This window comes from Panthera pardus, unplaced genomic scaffold (genome assembly GCF_024362965.1).
Source record: "Panthera pardus isolate Hobbes unplaced genomic scaffold, ASM2436296v1 HiC_scaffold_6, whole genome shotgun sequence".
NCBI lineage: Eukaryota > Metazoa > Chordata > Mammalia > Carnivora > Felidae > Panthera > Panthera pardus.
In genome coordinates, this window is record NW_026526991.1 from 62143384 (window position 1) to 62165028 (window position 21645).

At 58.0% G+C, this 21645-nt stretch overlaps 1 protein-coding gene across 4 annotated transcripts; it reads left to right on the top strand.

Moving 5' to 3' along the window:
* The first annotated feature begins 145 nt into the window (after positions 1–145).
* On the top strand, positions 146–21149 carry RARG (retinoic acid receptor gamma). 4 transcript variants are annotated; one of them, XM_053894967.1, is made up of 10 exons: positions 340–382; positions 1130–1196; positions 4812–5146; positions 16176–16324; positions 16546–16687; positions 17322–17482; positions 17671–17847; positions 18243–18447; positions 18891–19049; positions 19849–21149. In XM_053894967.1, exons 3-10 carry the CDS (start codon positions 4960–4962, stop codon positions 20046–20048), a joined length of 1380 nt encoding a protein of 459 aa, XP_053750942.1. In that variant the 5' UTR covers positions 340–382; positions 1130–1196; positions 4812–4959; the 3' UTR covers positions 20049–21149. The 4 variants fall into 4 exon arrangements, with proteins under 4 accessions (XP_053750940.1, XP_053750941.1, XP_053750942.1 ...); XM_053894965.1 differs by lacking the exon at positions 1130–1196 and having other exon boundaries at positions 146–382; XM_053894966.1 differs by lacking the exons at positions 1130–1196; positions 4812–5146 and having other exon boundaries at positions 295–382.
* The last annotated feature ends 496 nt before the right edge of the window (positions 21150–21645 follow it).

Sequence of the window (21645 nt, forward strand, 5' to 3'; positions counted from 1 at the left end):
CCCAGGGCACCGAGGAGGGAGCCGGGCAGGGGCAGGCGGCAGGGGAGGGAGGAGCGAGGGCGGGAGGGGGAGGAGGGAGCCGGGCTGGGAGGGAGGTGGGGGGGGTGGGGAGGGAGAAAAAGAAAGAAAATATTTTCCGTGTCCCCGCCTGCAGAGTCAGTGTGCGGTTTGGGAGAAAATGTGTCGGATATTTTGGGGCGGTCACGTGGGCGGGCGGGCTCCGAGAGGCCCCGGGACAGTCCCAGCCTAGAGCCCGTGCCCCCCCCCCGCCCAGAGCCCCCCATTGCCGTGAGCCCCTGACACCGCGACGCCGCATCCTCGCGACCGCCCGACGCCGGGACCTGGGGCTCAGCGGCCTCCCTTCCCCCTCCCTCCCCTCCAGGTGAGTCAGGCGGGGAAGCAGGCTCGCCGCCGCCCGCGGACGCCTGGGTCCCCGCCGAGGTGGGCTGGGGGCGGGGGCGCTGGGGAGCGACGCCGCTCAGTCCCTGCCGGGGCTGCTCGGGCGGTCCACAAGGCTGGAGGGGCTTCCTGCCCGACTTGGGGGTCAGCCCCGATGCCGGAGGGATTGGGGAAGATTTAGACAGGCTGAGGCTGGGCTGGGCTTCAGCAAAGCTGCATTTCGGTGAATAGTGGGGAGAGCACTTGGGGACGAGTCTTCAGCCAGAGGGGTTCTAGCCTACTTTTGTGCTTTGGAGTGTGAGGGAAGCCAGGGTTCCCTCCCGTGTGGAAAGACCTTGGCCAGCCCTTGGTCAGGCTTCCCCCAGGGGAGTCTGAGGGGTGGCCTTCTGGTCCAAACTGGTCCAAGTTCCTCTTTCCCCAGTGGAATGGCCCAGTTTGGACATCAGAAAAGCAAGGAAAGCATCCAGAGGCAAGCGCTCCTAGCCCTCTGGGTCCAGAAATTTGCAGAGACAAGTGGATAGGGTAGGGGTCTGTGAAGGTCCCTTAAACCTTCAATTCTGTATTCCCTCTCACTTGTCCCCAGGTAGGGGGTGAGTCTTGGTTCCTTCCAGCCAAGGATGGGGGCTCCTCAGGAGTATTCAGGAGGGGAGCCCAAAGGGAACAAAGGAAGGGCAGGAAGACCTAGGAGTTGTAGTCTGGGAGCCCCATTGACATGCCTCTCTGTCTTCAGCAGTTACAGCCCAGTCCCCTCAGCCTGACCCAGTATGTAGGAGGGGATCTCTGCAGGTGGCCAGAGGGTAAGAGTATGCATGGGTGTGTGTGGGGGGGGGGGGGCAGGGGAGCCTGAGGAGGTGTCTGTAAGGCAAGAAGCTGAGATGACTGTGCCCCCTGAAGGGGGCAGGGCATGTCCAGGACAGCTGCAATCCCAGATCAGGTCTGAGACTCCTGCCCTTACTGTTACTCCTCAGATGCTGAGTTGGGGTTGAGGACCATAGGCAGGGTCCCATACCCTTGAGGCAAGAAAAGAGAGGAAGGAAGAGGGGGCAGGGGGCAGTGTATGCAGGGCTCCTGGAGCTTGGGTATCCCAAATGGACATACACATGCACACGTACATGCCCACGCGTGCACGCACCCATACACATGCACGCTATAGCTTAAAGTCTGGTAGGCAGCATAGGGCACACACCCCCGCCCCGGCACACCCCCACCCCTGGCTCAGAAAGCCACCTAACTGGCACCTCCAGTTCCCCCCTCTGCCCCACCCTGCCCGTGCCCTCCATTGCCCACACACATTCCACTGGCATTGCCTGCCTGCCTGCCTCCTGGGCACTGCCCCTCCCTGGGGCCAGTGGGGTGGAGGGAGGGCACCTGGGGATGAGAGGTGGAGAGCTCAAGGGTCTGGACTCCCCCAAGGGTGGCACAAGGCCAGGGAAACCCAGGCCACCGCTGCCTCCTGGGGAGCAGGCTGGGGGCCCAGGCTAGAGCAGAGGATGCCTGGGTTCTCCGCCCAGGCTGGAGATGGGGTCATGGAAAAAGGTGGTCGTGTTTATACAGAGGGGAGGGGGGCAGCGGGTGGAGAGCAGCCGACAAGAGCAGCTTTGTTCCAGGCTCTAGAGCAGGCAGGGCAGCAGGGAGACGCGCCCCCCCCCCATCCGGCAGCCCCCTTCATCCATGCCCTCCCTCAACTCCACCTCAGCCCTAAGAGAAGCAGCTTTGTAAGGGCCCCTTTCCCCTAGTCAGCCCCACCTCCATCTGAGGTGGCATCTTGGGAGGAAAGAAGGATTCTCTTCCTTCCACAGGTTCCCCAAAGAACCAAGGCATCTGGGTCCCTAGTGTAGGGTTGCCTTTTACTCTCTGTACCACTGTCTTCAATCCCTTGGTCCCTTCCTCCACCCAGGACTTAAGACCCTCCCCTTCCCTTCCCAGCCAGGGCAGATAGGAAGCAAGGCTCAGAAATGGGATGCCTCTCTGTCTCCTTCCCCTCTCCACTCTACTCTCAAGTCCCTTCTCTGAGGGAAATTAGGAGGAAGTCTGGGGGAGAGCTGGGCTGCCCTTCACTCATTACAGCCTCATTCTCTGGTAAGGACCAGGAGTCTGAGCATCCCTCTCTGGGACCCCGAAGTCCTCCCACCCCACCCTCAGGTCTCTGTTTCCCACCCGTAAGTGAGAAGCAAAGACAGTGGGTGCTGGAGACAGATCCCAGGTCCTGTCTAAGGCAGTCTGAAAAAGATGGGGGGACTTTAGTAGCTTCTCACCCTTGGCATTGGAGGGGTTAATCCACCTGGAATGTGGCCCAGCCTGTTGAGCTATGGCCCAGGGGCCTCTGGGGCCCGGACTCCTGGCTCCACCTGGGCTTAACCAGGGATGAGGACTTGAGGGAATAGAGGAAGGAAAAGGAGAAGGACCCTGGGGGCTTGGGGCTCAGACTTTCAGGGCCTAGGGAGAGACTGGGGTAAGGAGTCTGAGGGTGCTGGGGATATGGGTGATGCCCGGTGAGGAACAGGGGTAGCTTCATACATGGGGACTGAGTGAAGCGTGGTGGGATTGGAGTCTGAGTTCCTGTAACCTCCTTGATAGTTTACCCTCAGGAGTTTGAAGGCCAAAGTAGATGAGAGATAGAAAAGAAAGGAAAGGAAGAAAAGGAAGAAAAGGAAGGAAGGAAGGAAGGAAGGAAGGGAGGGAGGAAGAAAAGAAAAGAAAAGAAAAGAAAAGAAAAGAAAAGAAAAGAAAAGAAAAAAGAAAAGAGGATGGAAGGGAGAGAAAGGAAAGCAGAGGTACAAAGACTGAGATATATTGATTCTAGAAGCAAAGACTAATAAAAGGAGATACAGAAATGCTTATCACCTACCTCTGGGCCTGCCCATGCCATGGTCTCTATGTTTCATTCTTAGTCCTTCTCTGTCCTGCATCTCAATCCATTATGGTTCTGGCTGATAGAGGAGTTACCGAGACTGGGGTGACTTTCTTTCCCCAACCCCTCACTCCCTAGAGGGTGGTTCTGGGGCTCCTGAGAAAGCCAACGTTTCCCTTATCAGAACAGCAGGAGAGAAACCACCTGCCTAGCACTAGGATTCCCATTTCCTCTCTTCCTCCTTCCTTTCTCCCTCCCTTGAGCTCGGGTTTAAAATCTCAAGGGGCAGGCTACATTGGAGGGAGGATAGGATGTAGGGAGGTCTTCCTGGAAGCAGAGGGCTCAGAGAAGACAGAGAAAAGGAGATGGAGAAGCAAAGTAAGGAGAGGACAAGGAGAGGAACTCCCTGGCATCATACCTGGCACACAGTGGCCATCAGCATCTATGGATTTGAAGGAGAGAATGCAAGACCGGTTAGGGAGTGAGGGAGGGGTAACTGGAGACAGAGAACTGGGAGAGGAAACTGGGAGAGGAGTATTGAGGAAGACAGAGACAGAAGGAAATGCTAATTACAAGAGAGGTATTGAGGAAGAGAAGGTACAAAGAGAAATAACATGAGACACACAGCATGTAATATTTGCCCTATATCATTCAAAACACTTTACATATGTTAAATCATTTAATCCTCGCAACAGCCTTATGAAGTGGGCCCTATTATTATTCCCTGTTGACAAATGAGGAAACTAAATTCAGCAAAGAGAGATTAAGTAACACGCCCAAGGTCCGGCTAACAAGTGGTGGGACCAACTCAGGGCACCTGGCTCCAGAGTCAGTGTTCCTACTCACCGGACTGCAACTCCTCTTCAGAGAGGTGTAGGGCCCCAAATTTACAACAGAGATGTTTGCTTTTCCTGGGGTAATAGAGAATTTGAATATATATACATACACACACACACACATATATATGTGTATAGACACACATGTATGTGTGTGTGTGTGTGTGTGTGTGTGTGTGTGTGTATATATATATATTTTTTTTTTTTTAAATAAAGTAAGGTCTACACCCAACATGGGGCTTGAACTCACGACACCAGGATCCAGAGTTGCATGTTCCACCACTAAGCCAGCCACGCGCCCTGAGAGTTTGGATCCTGGCTCCACCACTTACAGCCATGGGACCTTAAGCCAGTCACTTAACTTCAGTTTCCTCCTCTGTGAAATGGGAATCATAATTCCTACTTCACAGGGTTAATGTGAAGGTTGAATCAAGTGTCTAGCCCACTGGTGCTTAATGGTCCCTTCTCAGCTTGGGAGTCCTCTCTGCCAGGAGTCCTAAGACCATTATTCACTTTGGAAACCAGTCTACCTTTACCTGGGGAGTTTTTCTCAACCTGTATTAGCTCCTGCCCTGCCCTCTACCATGTGGTAGAGGGCCCTGAGGCAGGGCAGTACAGACCCTGGAAGCATACTGGGAAAAGGCTCCAAGTGAGAGAGGGCCATGGGGCTTGGAACCTTAGGGTGATCATTCTCTCATCCCTCCCTTTCCTCTCTTTCTCCCTAGGACTCTTGGAGACCCAGTGGGCAGGCCAGGAAGGGCGGGCACGGAGCCTCCCAGGCTGGGGCAGTGGGCATGGGCGGGGGCTGTGGCTGAAGACCTCCCCTGCCCACTGCAGACCCCAGGGGATTCAGCCTCCCTCAGCGCAGCTGCCATGGCCACCAATAAGGAACGACTCTTTACAGCGGCTGGTGTCCTGGGGCCTGGATCTGGCTACCCAGGGGCTGGCTTCCCCTTTGCCTTCCCAGGGGCTCTCAGGGGGTCTCCACCTTTCGAGATGCTGAGTCCTAGCTTCCGGGGCCTGGGCCAGCCTGACCTCCCCAAGGAGATGGCCTCTCTGTGTGAGTCTCAGGGGCCTTGGGGGATGAGGGCAGGTGGCAGTAGGAAGACGTTTGGAGGGTGGGTGCTATAGAAAATTGGCACCCTAGTTAGCGAGACTGTCAGGGATGGGGGTTTGATCTAATGGAGTAGATGACAGGGGTGGCCATGACAGGAGGGAGTTTGGATGTGGAGCAAATGGCATTGTTTGCAAATGAGAGTTCTCTTGCCCAAGATGTCTAGAATGTTGGGGTCTACAATCGCCTCCTGAGTCAACCGGCAGTGGGAAACACTTTGCATGGGCAGCCAAGGCTGGGTCTGGTGAAGTCTGAGGCTTCTGCCTGCATGCATTGGTGGGTACCAGGAAGCACCCTGGGGAATGGAGGAGTCTGGAAGGCCAACCAGCTGACTGTGATAGAGAGGTGATATTGTTCTGAATTAGGGGCAGGCAGCACAAAAAGGAAATGAAATGGAGCCAGGTGCCCAAAGATGTGTGGGGTCAGGAAAGTCTCTTGTTGGTGCTAGGGAGGGTGGAATCAGTTGCAAAGAAGGTGGCTCTTGCACCATAAGTAATCCAGGGAGGTGGAGGGGGTGTTTCCAGAAGCATCCTCTCCTCCAGCCATGTGTGTTCTGGATGCCTCCCCTCCCTCTAGGTCTGGCATGGTGCCCACGTGCTGCAGATCCCTACTTGTCCCTCAGGCCTGCCCTCTTTGGGTTAAGCTTTTGAGTGCTGACAGCAGACAAGCCTTAGGCCTCTCCTCTTCCCTCTGGATCTCCTTTCCTCCCACTTGGTAGTTGGTCTTCTTGACCAAGCCATTACAGGCGTGGGTGCCCATGAGCTGGAGGGCTGGACCGCCGGGTTCAGTGGGGTAAAGGGTGAACATGTGAGAAGCCCTCACCTGGAAACAAAGAGAGGTGATGGGAGGAGAGACACAGAGAAGGGCAGCTCCAGAGGCACAGAAACAGAGATGGAGAAAAAAAGACAAAAAGATAAAGACATCCTTTATAAGTTCCGCAAGCTCAGGGAGAGGGAGGTGGGAGAAAGGGGCCCTGCCTTCAGGAGGGGCAGTTGGAGGGTCGTGTGTATGTGCAAAGAAAGGGGTGACTAGATGGGGCTGGCAGCTTTAGTGGAAAGACTGTGCTCATCTGGAGAAGGCGTGTGTGTGTGTGTGTGTGTGTGTGTGTGTGTGTGTGTGTGTAGACCACATGCAGTTGTGTGTGCACAGCATGTCCCCGAGACTCTGCTCATATACAAAATTCCAGTGTGTGCAACAAAGAGTCAGTGTGAGGAGTGAGGCGGTATTTAATAGGGCTGCTGACGGTGTGTCTGGTGTTTGGTGAGACCTGCCAGTGGCATGTCTGTAGCCCAACAGGGGTTATTTGGGTGGCATGCAGGTGAACAGGAGAGCACAAAGCCCCCCTTTTTGGAAACCTCAGCTGGGCTTCCCCTACCTCATTTACACCCCATGAATCTGTCCCAGGGCCTGGGGAGGTAGGAAGAAACCATCCTCCCACATGAATGCACTTCTTGCAGAGAACCACACAACTCGGTCCCTTGGGACTTGAGTTTCTCAGGTTGTGGGAGAAGCCACTAAAGCAGAGGGAGGAAGGTGGGAGAGGAGAAAAAGAATGGTAGTGGGGGAATGCTGAGAGCCAGTGGCCAAGCCCCCAGGGAAGCTCTCCTTGGGCCCCTGTGCCCTGGACGCATGGAGATCAAGGTCAGGGATCAAAGTAAGGTCAAGACTGGGGAAGGGGTCACCCTGGGCTCTATCCCCCAAGGCTGCCCTGAAGGAGGGGGTGGGGGCCAAAAGGAGAAATCCAAGGGAGGAGCCAGAACCAAGGCAGGTAGCTGGGGAGGGTGCGGCTGGCAGCAGGAGACAGGCCCGGGCAGAGAGATGTTGGTGGGGTGGGGAGGAGGGGAAGGCTTGGGTCCAGACAGCCTGCACGAGAGTGGGGCATGCAGCACCCAGTGGTAAATGAGGAGGCAGAGGGGAGAGGAAGGGATCCTGGAGTCTGGGAGACCTCCCACAGTGGGAGAGAAGCTGAGGGGTGAAAAGGTCTAGTCTCTCATTTCTCTGACCTGCTGTCCCTTTTTTGCCTGGAGCCACCCAATGGAGGGGGATTGGAGGCCTAAGTCTGATGCCAAAGCCACACTCACCTTGAGTCTGTGTCTCTCTCTTAGTCTATGGGAGGGAGGGTGGTCCATGAGGGAACCTGCAACTTCTCCCTGAGGCTGCCTCCAGGATCCTACTGCTGGGTCCCTAGCACCTTGGAGACATCCACGTTGAGAAGGGAAATCTTGCCCCACCCCTTGGGGTTCTCCAGGGGCCTGAGTGGGTAAGGCAGGCATCTCAGAACCCTGTGGTGGAGGAGAGGAGGGACGGCAGGAGGAGGGGCATGTGCTGCAGAGACAAGCACAGGCCTGTGTGCATGGGAGAGCAGAGGTGTGTATGTGTGTGCACGTGCGTGTGCTCACACGTGTGCATGAAACCCTGGGGTCCGTGTCTCTTTGTATCTCCGTGCTTATGAACACTGATGTGTTCTGTTTGCTTTGACAAGACTACAGGGAACAGAGTGGGTCGGGAAGGACCCACTTCCCTCTTCCCCCTCTCGAGGAGATGTCTGTGGTGGTGAGGACCTAGCCCTGTTTATCCTCTGAACTTGGTGACGGTGTCCCTGGGGCAAGGAGCCCAGGCGGCACCACACTAAGTCACATGGAGAAACTGAGGGCAGGCTGGCACAGGAAGAAAAAGAGTTCTACTTAAAAGCAACTGAAAAAGAGAGACTCAGAGACCTAAGCAAGGTGACAGAGCACTACACAGGCCAAAAGGCACAGACACAGAGAGAACCCAGACGCTGGGAGAGGCCAGCAGAACAAGCAGGCGGGTAAGGGTGGCAAGCAGGCGGCAGTGAGGCCTCCTCCAGGAAAAAACCCCAGCCGACTGCCTCCTTCCCTTCCCCTCCCCTCCCCGGTCTCCACCGCTCAGGCTCGGGCTCCAACTCCAGGCCTACACAAACGGGGCTTTGATTGCAACAGGAAACCTCTCTGGCGGGGGGAGCTGGGCAAGCCGCCGCCGCTGGGGCCCAGGCTGCACCCCCCTCTCCTGGCCCCCTACCCAGTCCCAGCCCCCATCCTGCCCAGCGCTCCTTACACCCCTGCTTTGGGCCCCGTCCCCCATTCACACCTCCCTTCTCTCTTCTGCTGCCCCCTCCTCCAGAGACCCCTCCCCACCGCCCTTCAGGTGGGACTCCTAAGTTAGGACTTACCCTTGGGGCGGGGCTTCTTGCTTTGAAATGCCCCCTCTTCACCTTTTTGAGGGAAGGTTTTGGAAGAAAAGGAGAATTTAGTGGGAGGAATTCAGAGCCAGTTATCCTCCAGCCCCATCCAGAAGGTGGCAGGAGGGGGGGAAAAGGAGGGGTGCATAAGGAGTTAGCTGTTCCTCCCTCCACAGTCCCTCGTTGGCCAAACTCATCCTTGCCAGGGTTGTAGAGGCTCTGAGGGGTGACCATACAAGACTCTCAGTGCTAATGGCCTTGTTAGTGGGGGAGGGGTATGCTTCTCTTTGCCTCCGGGGTCTTGACTTTGTGGGGCTCTAGCGGGGAGGGGTGCACTGTGATGGTGGGGATCATAGATGGGGACAGGGGTGAGTCAGGCAGCAACCCCCCCTCATACTCCCAGCAGGCTGGTGGAGAACATCTGGTTCCCATGAAATGCTAGAAGGCTAATGGGTCTAATTGCTGCAATAAGGGCTGGGGGGACTTTGGGGATAAGAGGGGGCACTAGATCCCCCCCATCCTCTTACCTTCTCCTCAAGGCTGTACTAAGACTGCCTAGAATGGGGGGTTGGGGTTGACGGGAAGGGTGGGCCTGGCACTCTAATGCCTTGTCCCTTAAAGGCCCCCTCTCCCTGCAATGCCTGGGAAGCACCACAGATGGGGTGATGAGGAGTGGGGTGCATCTGGTGAAGAGAAAGGGGGGGCTATTGAGGACTCATGACTTCCTGGAGCCCTCCACCCCCCTCCTGTGCCCCACTCCCAACCCCCCTCCCTGTGGCCTGGCCACTTCTGGTTCTAATTACCAACCAGGCAGGCTTGACTTAATTGGGACCTTTCAGATTTGGGAGGAGAGGGGGGGTACTGACAGCCTGGAGTTGACTAATCAGGGCTCTTTCCCCCTGGTTGGGGGGTATTTCCCATTTTGTACCTAACTTTTTTTTTTTTTTTTTTTTTTTTTTACCACTGCCCAGATTCTGATTCAGAAATCTATCATCCCCCCCTTTTTTGGGGGTGGGGGAACTGGCTTCAGAAATGGGGTATTTCAGGTTGGGGGCAACAGCAGGGAGCTCACACTGGGTTGGAAAGAACACCGCAGTCCCGCTTCATCCCTACTTCGAGCCCCCCAATCAGGCCTGGCACCCCGCGCCGCCCCCCGCATCCACAAGCCTGGCCCTCCTTCCCAGCCCTGCCCCCCCCCCCTCCCCGTACCCGGCCGCCACCCCGGCCCCTCCTCCGCGCCCGCCTTCCCTTCCCTGCCTACTCTGGCACCCCTTCCTGCTTTTTATTCTTCCAAACTGGCGCCCCACTCCTGCAGCACCCCCAGTGCGCCCCCCACCCGGTACAACAGATTCTTAGAAAAGCGCGCCCCGCCCTGGCCCAGCCACAGCCGCCAGGCGGGGGAAGGGGCCGGCCGGGCGCCTCTCCCGCTCCCCCGGCGCTCCCCGTGTGAGCCGCGCTGACAGAGCCGGCTGGGCCGGCCCGCCGGGCGGCCGGGCGGCCGGGCGGGCGGGGCGCGGGGGAGGGGGCGGTTTCCGGGAGTCGCCGCCGCTGGAGCTGTCCCGGGGCCAGGGTCCCCGATTCGGCCGGGCGGCTAGGGCAAACTCTTGACGTGGCCAACCCCCCGCCCCCCTCACCCCCTGCTCCGCCGGGCGAGGGCGCTCAGTGCCCGGAAGGGGCTACCGAGGGGACAGCGAGGCGGCCCTCTGAGATCTGAAGGGCACTCAGTGTGGCACTGAAGGGGAGAAGGGGCTGTTATTGCCAATAGGGGGGGGGATGTGTAATGGCTGTGAGAACAGTTGACGACCGGACCCGCAGTTACAGCCGAGAGGGGCCCTTGGCAGTTTGGGGCAACTGGCACGGTAGAAAGCCTGGGGGAGGGGAGTTGGCACTCAGCAGGGCAGCTTCGTCGGAGGCGCGGTTGGCACCGTAGGGGCAGTTTGGGGTGGGAGTTTTGTGCTCTGAAAGTGAAGTCAGGTTCGAGAAAGGGGCAGTGAGAGACGCGGTGGAGCGCCTGGGGAGCGTCGGTCGCGCGACGGGGCTACGGGGACTGGGGAGGGAGGCAGCCCGGGCCGCGGCGGAGGGAGGACAGCTCGGGCTAGGAGGAGTAGACTCCAGGCAGCGCAGGAGGGGGCGGGGGACTCCGCGGCGGCGCTGGCGACGGCCTGGGCGGGGTGGGGCGGGGCCGGGTCAGGAGGAGGTGAGCGCGCCCGGCCACCCGCCCCGAGGGGGGTTCCCGGAGAGTTCACGGCGGGAGCGCGCTCCGGCCCTTCGACCGGGGGTGGGGAGAACGGGAAGGAAGGAGGAGGCCGCGCGCGCCGAGCCGCAGGAATGTACGGTTCGGCCTCGAAGCGCGCGCGCGGAGGGAGAGGGAGGAGCCAGGCCTGGGAATGAGGGGGTGGAGGTAGTGCAGGTCCCCGGGCCCGGGAGAACTGCCCCGCGCTGGGAACCTGCATGTTCCCCTCTCCTCCGTCTTCCCTGACACCCCAGCCTGTAATGACTGGTGTGCAAAGAGTGTTGGGAGGGATAGGGGGAAACCTCAAAAGGAAATGCGTGTGCTTGGTTCCTCTATTCCTTCCCCCCATCCCGGACCAGGGCACGCGCCGAAGTGCAAATGCGTGCAAAGCCTCGGGGCTGTGGAGAGAGAATGCTTGCAAGCATTTTCCCGAGCCAGATGTGCTTGCACAAATATGTGCTTGCATAAATGTCTGTGTGCCTCTGTGATTTTATGTGCGTGCAGAAAAAATGCATGCGCACTATTGCATATTTGCAAATATGCGGCGCCTGCCTAGATAAATGCATGCACGGGTATGTGTCTAAGCAAGCGCGCGCGCCGGGTGCGAGTGTGTGTAAGTGTGCGCTCCACTCCCAGCTCAGCTCGTCTTAGTGCCCGGCCCCCTTCGCTCTCCAAGCCCCACCCCCCACCCCTCCGGGCTTCGCTTTTACAAAAGGTCTCCCCAGTGTTAGCCGCGGAGGCGCCCAGAGCGAGCCGGCCCGCGGCCGAAGCGGCGGCCCTGGCTTTGCGCCCCGCCCAGTCCCTTTCCCCTGCTGGGGATCCCCCTCTTCCCCGCCCACCCCTTACCCCCCATGCAGCCTGGCGCCCTATGCTAGCCCTCCCCCTCCCCCCCTCCAGGAGCGGGGCGCCGCCGGGGGAGGAGGGGGAATCGGCTGCGGGTCCTTGGTGTTCCTAGCACCCAGCTTCCCTCCAAGCCGGGTCGCGATGTACGACTGCATGGAAACATTTGCCCCGGGTCCGCGACGGCTGTACGGGGCGTCGGGGCCCGGGGCCGGCTTGCTGCGCAGAGCCACGGGCAGCTCCTGTTTCGCCGGATTTGAGTCTTTTGCCTGGCCGCAACCCGCCAGCCTGCAATGTAGGTACCAGAGCCCAGGGGTGGGGGGTGGGGTGCAGGAGAAGCAGCGGCTCACTCTTTCCGTGTGTAGAAGGTGGAACTGGGGTGCAAGCGGAGATTCTCACCCTCTCTATGTGAGGGGCGGGTGTGTACGAAAGAGAGGTACTGGCCCTTTAAACGTGGGACTTCAGCGACTCCTTTGGGTGTGTGCATTAGTGTTTGGAGTGTGTGTGGTTTTTATGGTGGGTGTTTAGGTAGGAGCTGTGGTTGATGCCACTCCAGAATTCCTGGGGATAGGGAGAAACCGAGGTGTTATTGGTAGCTTGTGCCCTCAGGTCCGTGGCCCCGGAGAGATACAGCACCCAGGGCCGTGGGTGGCATTAGTAGGGTCCATGTGGGAAGTTGAGAGCGTAAAAAATATTTGCAGAGCGTGTGAATCCCTGGAGTGTGCGGCGCCTGGCGTCGGCGGTGTGGGTGTGAGGGTAGGGGGTCTCTCCACGCAGTGTCGCCCTCCGACAGCGTTGGCAGGTCCTCCGCACGGCCCTAAGTAGGGATGTTTGTGGCGTGAGGCCGGGAAGGCGGGTGCCCCTGCGTGGCTGCGGGGGCGGTTTTGGAAAGTGCTGCGTTCGAGAGTTCATCCTGTGTGTTCTTCGTGCGGGGTGCACCGGGTTGTGCACACAACCAGGAGAAGGCTCGGCTCTGGCGCCCCCTCCCCCATCTTAAAAAGCACTGTGTGGTAATGTGTATAGGATTGTATGCAGAGAGATGACTTTTTCCTAGGGCTCCAACACACACAACTTCAGTAGGAAGCGTAAAGTTTAAAGCAAAACCTGTTTATGGTGGGGGGCGGTGGCCTGGAGGAGGCAGCGGCACGGAGAGTAAGACTACTGGGTCCCCAAATATCCATCTTCCCCTCTCTGTGAAATGGGAGATGCCAGGCCTGGGGCCCTGGAACCCCTTTCCAGAGCGGTAATAAAAAGCTGGGGACTGAGAGGCAGTAAAAATGAAGTCCAGATGAGAGGCGGCTTTGAAGCCTGGGCCGAAGTGCCTGGCGGGGGTGGGCGTAGGGAGGAGCCGAGAGGGGAGCCTGGAACACCCCCCAAATTTACCCCGGGCTGGGACCGCGCTGGTAGCCCGGTGCGGACGCCGGCGCGAGGGGCTTGGGGGCAGCTGGGAAGGGGCGGGTGGCGGGCGGGGCGGCGGGCGCTGGGGGAGTGCGCTCGCGGGGTCACCGAGCCCCCGCCAACGCGCCTCGCTGCTTGGCACTCGGCAGCGCTGTTTACGAGTTCGGCTTTTTTTTTTTTTTTTTCTTTTTCTCTCCTTCTTTCTTTTCTTCTTTTCTTCTTTTCTTTTTCTTTCTATCTTTCTTTTTTTTCTTTTTCTTTTTTTTTTTTTTTTTGGTTCCAGGGCAGAGCTGCTCAGATTTAACAACTCCGAGACTGAAGGAGGGAGGTGGCAAACAGGAGACGTACTTTGGGGTGGGGTGCGGCAAGAAGTAAAAGTGTGGCATTTATAGGGTGGAGAAAGCATGGAACTGTTCTTGCTTTGCACCAAATCCTGGTGAATTCTTAACCTTCCTTTCACTGTCCAATAGAAAGGGGAATTGGGGTATGTTGGGAGGGGTGCTGAGGTGGAGAGACTCTCAGGAGGGCTTTTTGTGGGGGCTGGGTAGGGATCCAGCCCTTTCCAGGAGCATGGCAGCCCCTCCCCCCCCCCCCCACTTGGCTGGCAGTATGGTTTTGCATTTCAATTTGGACCAATTAATTTGGCCTCTAGGGTCTCTGTGGGCTTCAGGCCTGCTCCACACACTTTTAGAAAGTAGTTGAGACCTGTGTCTAAAGCAGGGAAGGAAAGAGGTCCCTTGAGGGGAGGGCCACATGGTGTGTTTGCGGGTGTTTGGCGGTGTCCTGGTGCTGTGCTGGCAGGCCCGGGTGTTTGTCTGGTAGCTGAGCTGCTGTCTTGCAAATGGGAAGCTGGATGTTGGGGGGCAGCTTTATGATTTGTGCATTCACTTCCACAGTGTGGCTGGAGTGAGTGTGCCTTTACGCCCGCCTGTGTGCTCTTCGGTGCCAGGGGCCTGTTGGGATATAGGAAGCCATTGGTAGTATGTCTACTTTTGTGCCCTGACTGTTGTTGATGTGTGAGAGTGTCTCCAAGGAGGTGTGTATCAGATTGTGAGTCTGGGCTTCTCAGTCCTGCGCCTCGCAGCTGGGAGCGTTTACAGCCGGTTATAAAGAGTTTGTTTGAAGCTCCGCTCAGCCTGGCCAGGAATTTCCTCAATTTCAGCAATTTGGGCTTTAAAAGGAGAAAAACCCAGAGCCCACCCCCCTCCTCCCCAGCAGGGGCCCCTGCCTAGCCTGGGAGCAGCATCCCGATAGTGGGGTCTCAGCCCAGGGCTGAAGAAGGGAATCTGAGCAGGCTTGACCCAATTAGCCTTCTTGTGCCCTTCACCCTCAGATTGACCAGAGCCACTGGGGCGCACTCGAGGGTTCAGGGGGCCGAGTTGTGCCAGAAGGGTGCCCAGAAGGGGTGACAGTACCACTCAGACAGGAAAAGCTGTCCCCAGGCCTGTCTCCTTGTGGCCCCCAGTCTTTATAATTGCCTGGCACTGCCCTATGCCAGTCTGACCGCACCCAGGGCCCTTTCGCAAGAGAGGAAATGAGGCAGCGCTCTGCGGGCAGGGAGGGCGTCAGCGCCTGAGTGAGCACCACCCCACGCACTGGCCTGCGGGCAGCACGTGTGCCCTCCTAGGACTCCAGGAGGGGTCCTGAAAGGCATTCCAGCCAGCCCCACGTCTCTCAGTGCCCCTCCTGGAGTCTCCCGCCCTGGGGCCTGAATAGACTCGAGGCACCTTCTTTCCTCCCCTCTTCTCTGCCCTTTTCCATTGGGGAATCTCACTCCAGCAGGATTCTTATGCTAATCGTGTCGGTGTGTGTTGGGGGGTGGGGAGGGCTTCCCTCCTGTGGGGTGGGTGGAGCTAGCCCGGAACCCCGGCATCCTGGGCATTCCTTCTGCCCTTCTGGCTGTATGGGGCGGACTTTTGACCAGGTGGGCTGCAGCGGGTTAGAAGGAAGAAGGTGCTCTTGAGGTGGGTGCGTGGGACTCTCCTTAGGGAGGGTCTTAGCGTTTTCTTGCGTTAACTTGGGCCCTCTAGGTTTGGGCAGCGGGTCCTACAGGTTGAATAATTTCTAGGTTTTTCTGCCTCTGAAGATGAACCACAGACCCCAACCCCCCCCCCCCCCCCCGCCAACACCGAAAAAGGTTTACTGAGCAGCCTCCTGAACAGAGGGTGCCCACTCCCACCCCTTCTGTGTGGCGTGGGCCGAGGCCCCCTTTGAGCTGCGATTGGGTATTTGTGGGGAAAGTTTAGGAGTGAAGACATAGGCTCAGAGAGGGTCCAGAGATAGCTCCCCTCCCCCTCCCCCAGGAGCCCTGTTTACCCACTGTCACCTGACTTTTCCCGCTTTGCTACACCCCCAACCGCTTCTCAACCTGAGGCTCTGAGCAAATACCTCAGTCTCTCCTTCCCCGACTTTTTGACTTCTCAGACTCCCTGCCTGGCCACTTAGGTCTAGTCAGAGAACCTGAGAGCCTGGGCTCCACCATCAATTGGCAGTGTGTCCCTGGGCTGGTCACTTCCCCCCCTTGGCCTCAGTTCCTTCAGGTGTAAAATCAGGCTGTTGCATATCTGCTAACCTACTTTTCTTGATACCTGTGTCCCCTTTGCTCCACTGCCTCAGTGGTTTCTGGGAAAAAGCACATTGGCCGTTATCTGGGGCGGGGGGGGGGGGGTGCGGGTATGAGAGGGAGAAGTTGGAGGATTATTTACCCCGTACTACTTGAGAGAGAACAAGGTCCTCTTTGACCTCGGGGTACCTGGGGTACTGAGTCATTTATCCAGGCGCGAGCTACAGGTGGCTGGTGCTTGCCTACCCAGCCCCAAATCTATTGCCTCAGGAAGAGGAGGATGATGGGAAGTAGATAACCCAGCAAGGTGTACCGATGTGACAGAGAGTGACTGAAGGGTGCAGAGCCACAGCCCATAATCCCTCCACCTACCCACTTCACAGCTGGGGAGACTGAGGCCCAGAAGTTAACTTCCAAGATGGACTTGGCCTGGAATTTGAGGAACCTCGCAGTGTCATGAGGGCTGGCAGTATCTGAGGGCTCGGGCTGGCACTGTTGTGCAGGGAGACGGCCAGACTGCGGCGGGAGGTGCACTGGTAGCCGTCGTTCGGGGCTTTCTGGAAGTGTTTACTATGGGGCTGTGCGTGGTTGTTGGGACTTTAAGCCGCTGTGGTGATGATGGTGTTGTCATCTCTGAGCTGGAGGGACAAGTGGGAATGGGGTGTGCCTGTGTAGTGAGGATGCCGGGGAGATCTGAGGGGTCCTTTTCCCCCGACCCTCATGTCATTGCTTTCCCCCTCAGCGGTGGAGACGCAGAGCACTAGCTCAGAGGAGATGGTGCCCAGCTCGCCCTCGCCCCCTCCACCTCCTCGGGTCTACAAGCCGTGCTTCGTGTGCAATGACAAGTCCTCTGGCTACCACTATGGGGTCAGCTCCTGTGAAGGCTGCAAGGTGTGTGCATAGTGGGGGTGGGGCGCGCTGGGCCTCCGGGTCCAGACCAGAGGGGCAGGACGCTGTGCGTGGGTGGCCATTCCCGCGGAGTGGGGAGGAGCTGCTTTGCACACACATGGCTCGCAGGCTGGGTCCAGCCTGGGGCGACCCGAAGGGCCTGTGAGAGAGGCTGGTACTCCCAGCATCCTGCTTCACTGCCCACCCCCCACCCCCAACTCCAGGGCTTCTTCCGCCGCAGCATCCAGAAGAACATGGTGTACACGTGTCACCGCGACAAAAACTGTATCATCAACAAGGTGACGCGGAATCGCTGCCAGTACTGCCGGCTCCAGAAGTGCTTCGAAGTGGGCATGTCCAAAGAAGGTAGGTCCCTAGCGCTGGCCTGAGCAGGAGCCCTCCCGCCCTCCCCTGTCATTGCTGCCCTCTTCCCACTGGCCACCCCCACTTCTCTGACCTCTGAGACCTGGCCTGCCCTGGGATGCTGCCTCCTCCCTGGCCAGTCCTGTTTGGTTAGTGCCATTCACCTAGGAGGCCCCACCCCTTGCCATTCTCCCCTCTCAGAGCTTAATCCTTCCTCTGAATGAGTGAGTGGGGGTTACCTACCGGCTCACTTTGCCCTGTTTTATGGGGAGGTTGTGGGGGGGGGGGGGGCCTTGCCAGTCCCCTCCCCTGCGCCATTGTGCTGCCAAGGCTATAAGTGGATATCCTGCCGCCCGCATATCCTGCCCCCCCTCCCTAGCTCCTGAGGGGTGACAGGAAGGGCAGGATGGAGCCGAATGGCTCTGGAAGGGAGCAGGGGCTGCAGGCCCTGGGTGGGGCTGGAGAGAGCCAGCCTGGGAATGGGAGCTAATGTAGGAGCTAGGGAAACTGAGGCAGTGGTTAGGGTCCCGGGGAATAGATGTTCATGATAAGGACTGAGCGCATGATATTAGGATGAGAGGGGATACCCAGAGGGAGGTTCTGAGGGTCCCGACCCTCCCGTGCCTTTGCCCCCAAGCTGTGCGGAATGACCGGAATAAGAAGAAGAAAGAGGTGAAGGAAGAAGGGTCGCTTGACAGCTATGAGCTGAGCCCTCAGTTAGAAGAGCTCATCACCAAGGTCAGCAAAGCTCATCAGGAGACCTTCCCCTCACTCTGCCAGCTGGGCAAATATACCACGGTGAGTCCAGTGAGGTCAGGGGATTGTTCGCTTTGGGGACTAGATACGGGTTGTATTGAGGCCATGGTCTGGTGCTGAGGGACAAGGAAAGGCAACAGAATGCAGAGGGGGGAGCTGGGGGTTTGGGTGGAAGGAAGATAGCCCCCAGGGCGGGGCTTAGCTTGCATTCCAACCTGCCCTCCCTGTAGAACTCCAGTGCAGACCACCGGGTGCAGCTGGATCTGGGGCTGTGGGACAAGTTCAGTGAGCTGGCCACCAAGTGCATCATCAAGATCGTGGAGTTTGCCAAGCGGCTGCCTGGCTTTACAGGGCTCAGCATTGCTGACCAGATCACTCTGCTCAAGGCTGCCTGCCTAGACATCCTGGTAAGTTAAGCCCTGTGGCATGTCTCCCACTAGGCCTGACCCTCATGTGAGGCCAAGGAGTTGGTTTACCACAAAGATTTCATTATCTCTCCTTCCCCCTCCATTCTGGGACTCCCCAGATCGCCTTTAAACCCAAGCTTTTTTTTTTTTCGTCTTAACTCCCCTCCCCAAGACCTGATCCTACGCTTCTGGATGCTCTGCCTCCTTCTGACTCCCCTTCCCTCCCCAGACTTCAGATTCTCCACCTCTGCCTTCCTCCCCATGCCTGCTGCAGGTTGCCCTCTTTCTGGACTTAACCTCCTCACCTTCCACGTACATCCCATTGCCTCTTCTCCCCACCGGACATGTGGTCCTCCCCAGAAACAGCACTAACCCTCCCCCTTGCCCACCTCCAGATGCTGCGGATCTGCACAAGGTACACCCCGGAGCAGGACACCATGACCTTCTCTGATGGGCTGACTCTGAACCGGACACAGATGCACAACGCCGGCTTTGGGCCCCTCACAGACCTCGTCTTTGCCTTTGCTGGGCAGCTCCTGCCACTGGAGATGGATGACACCGAGACAGGACTGCTCAGCGCCATCTGCCTCATCTGCGGAGGTGCAGGGGCGCCCCCTGGCGTTTGCTCAGACTCCTTTCCCACCACAGCCCACACCTGATCTCTGACCCGGCAGGAGACCTTGGTCCCTCTCCCTGGGATTGTTGCACCTGCCCCATCCACAGACTTCTCAGACCCAGGACAGGCCCTCTAGCACCTTGGAGCATAGAACAAAAAGGAGAGAGGAGCCAGAGAGAGCTGAGGAGGTCCCAGATACTGGTGCTGAGAGAGGGGTGTGGGCAGGAGTGATTTACCAGAGGGGAGAAGGTACAGGGCGTGGAGCAGGGGAAGTGGCCTGGGTAGGCCCAGGAACAATAAGGCAAAGGGCTGATAGGACAGAGTTTGGGGCTTGGAGTGCCATAGGTCAGGGACAGCTGGGGATCAGTCACTTGTCACTGTGTCCCCCATTTCTTTCTCTTTCACTGCACTGTGCTTGTTCCTGTAGACCGCATGGACCTGGAGGAACCTGAAAAAGTAGACAAGCTGCAGGAGCCACTGCTGGAAGCCCTGAGGCTCTATGCCCGCCGGCGGCGGCCCAGCCAGCCCTACATGTTCCCAAGGATGCTCATGAAGATCACTGACCTCCGGGGCATCAGCACCAAGGGTTAGTCATGAGGGAACCTCCCCTCTCTCTCCCTGGAGCTGTTGGTCTCCCAGCACAGGCAGGCAGACAAGCAGAGACAAGAACAGAGTGGGTGCGAACCGGGCGGCCTACGCTCTGGAATCCTAGCTCTGCCACGGGCTCGTGGGGAGACTCTGGGCAAATTCCTTTACTTTTGGTACCTTGTTTTCATGTTTGTAAACCGGGCTATACTTACATCTACCTCATAAGCTATCGAGAAGGCTAAACGAGTTAACACAACGGGCTTAGAACCGCCCTGAATTAACGATGCCATTCCCCAGTTGCGGTAGCTGCATTTCAAGTGCTCAGTGGCTAGTGATGACTGTACTGGACGAAGCAGATAATGCCATCATCGCAGAAAGTTCTGTTGGACATTGATGGTTCAGAAGGGTGCCTGGCAGATAGTAGGTGTTCAATAAATACTAGCTATTGTTATGAATGTGAGTAAGAACAGGCCTAGCAACAATTGGCGAGTCGCGGACATGGGAGGATGGAGTGCCTGGGGAGTGGAGGTGACAGTTGGACTCGGTGTGATCTTTGAGGAGATGGTCTGAAAAATGGGATGGCTTGAAAGAATGGCAACGGGCTTGGCAGAGAAGGCAGGTAGAAGCTGCAGGCAGAGGAGTGGCCCCCAGGAACTCTGCAGAAGGGAGAGGGTGAATCTGAGACAGACAAGTGGCAGGCTTGTGCTGGGAGCCCCTGGAAGGCCAAGAAAGGTTAGCGAGTTGGCCTCAAGGGGCATGGGCCTCTGTCCCCCTGAACCTTTGTTCCTCTGTTGCAGGAGCAGAAAGGGCCATTACCCTGAAGATGGAGATTCCAGGCCCGATGCCTCCCCTAATCCGAGAAATGCTGGAGAACCCTGAAATGTTTGAGGACGACTCCTCGCAGCCTGGTCCCCATCCCAAGGCCTCTAGCGAGGATGAGGTTCCCCGGGGTCAGGGCAAAGGGGCCTGCAGCCCCCAGCCTGACCAGGGCCCCTGACTTCCCCTGCCGTGGGGGTTGGGGCTCCAGGCAGCAGACTGACCATCTCCCAGACACCACCAGTGACTGGGGGAGGACGAGCTCTGCCCTCTCTCCACCCCTTCCAGTGAGCTCCTTGTTTTTGCCAAAGTTTCCAGGGGTGCCTCTGTGTTCATCCCCTTCTTGTTCTAACTGGCTCCCTTTCCTGTCTCGGGGCCTGCCCTTCTCCCACCAGGAAAGAGGGCAGAGGGGTGAGCCTGGGTTTGGACTCTAAAATCTCGGCGCTGCCCCTCAGACACCAGGGTCCCAGGCTCCCCAGGGCAGGAGGAAGACCCTGCCAGTTCCAAAGCCCCTTTCTCTGCCAGGTGCTTAGGCCTCTGGGAGCAAACAGGAACACTAGAGACCAAAAAAGGGGCGCAGGGGGAGGGCTGAGCCCACCCTCTTGCCCCTGCCCTTGGTGCCTCATGCTGCGTAATGCACCTGCCGGGCTCACACTGCCCTCTGTGCCCCATCCTCGTGCCAGGTCAGGTTGGGGCAGGCTGGGCCCTGCATTTCTGTGGAGGGCCAGAGGGTGAAAGGGACAGATGCACGTACATTCGGCACCTCTTTGCTTGGGCCCAGAGTTGACCTTGTGCCCTCCGTTATAAGCCCCTCCCCGAGCCCTGTCATGTGCCTTGGGCTTCCCCTGCCTCCCATCTCAGCCACCGGGGCAGGGACGCTCCTACACTACAGAGGGGCCAGGGGATCCCTCTCCCCCTAGTGCCTTACCCCCCTTGATCTCCAGAGCAGCTTGGCCCAGGGAGTGGGGGGTGGGCGCTGCTTAGCTGGTCCTTCCCTGACCCAGAGGAAACCTCTATTTATTTATTAGCTTTTGTTTACACCCTGGACTTGACCCCTTCCTCCAGGGGTCTTGGGAGGGGGAGCCCAGGGCCCCTGTGACCCCTCCCTTCTTCCTCCAATCCCCAGTTTGTATTTAGCTGCCAAATAAGATTCCCACTGGCTCCCCTTTTTCTCTGGGGGGTCAGGGTGCTGTTCCCTCCCCTCTGTTTACATCTCCCCTTCCCCGCTGTATCGCATATTGCTGAGTTTTCTATTTTTGCAAAATAAAGTGATGGAAACTCATGGCATGTGGCTCCCTCTGGGAAGTGGCAGGGGACATGACTAGCTGACCTGGAGAGGGACTGGGTGAGGAAGGTGAGCTCCCAATCTACCGGATTTTGCAGCTTTCTTATGGAAACCAAGGAAATTGGATGAAATGTGCCTGGATGGCGGTGGTGGGAAAGTGGGGTAAAGGGAGCCCCCAGGAGCTTACCCCGGGAGGCGGGTGTCTGGGCCTTCCGCAGCCACCAGGTGTGTGTGTTCTTAGACTGGATGCGGTGGGCCTCTGGGGAGGTGTGAATGGGCCCGGAGGTCTTTTAAGTTGTCCCCACCCCCAGTTATGTGTATGTGCATATCTGCCCATCTCTGGGGAAGGGGTTCATGGAAGCTGCACTTGGTTCTCGTGAGGGTCTCTGGCCCCAGAAGAAAAGAACTGCAGCCTGCATCTAAGTTACAGTGTTTCTGTTTTACACCACCCCTCCCTTTACTTAATGAGCTCCCTGACTCTACGACCCCACTC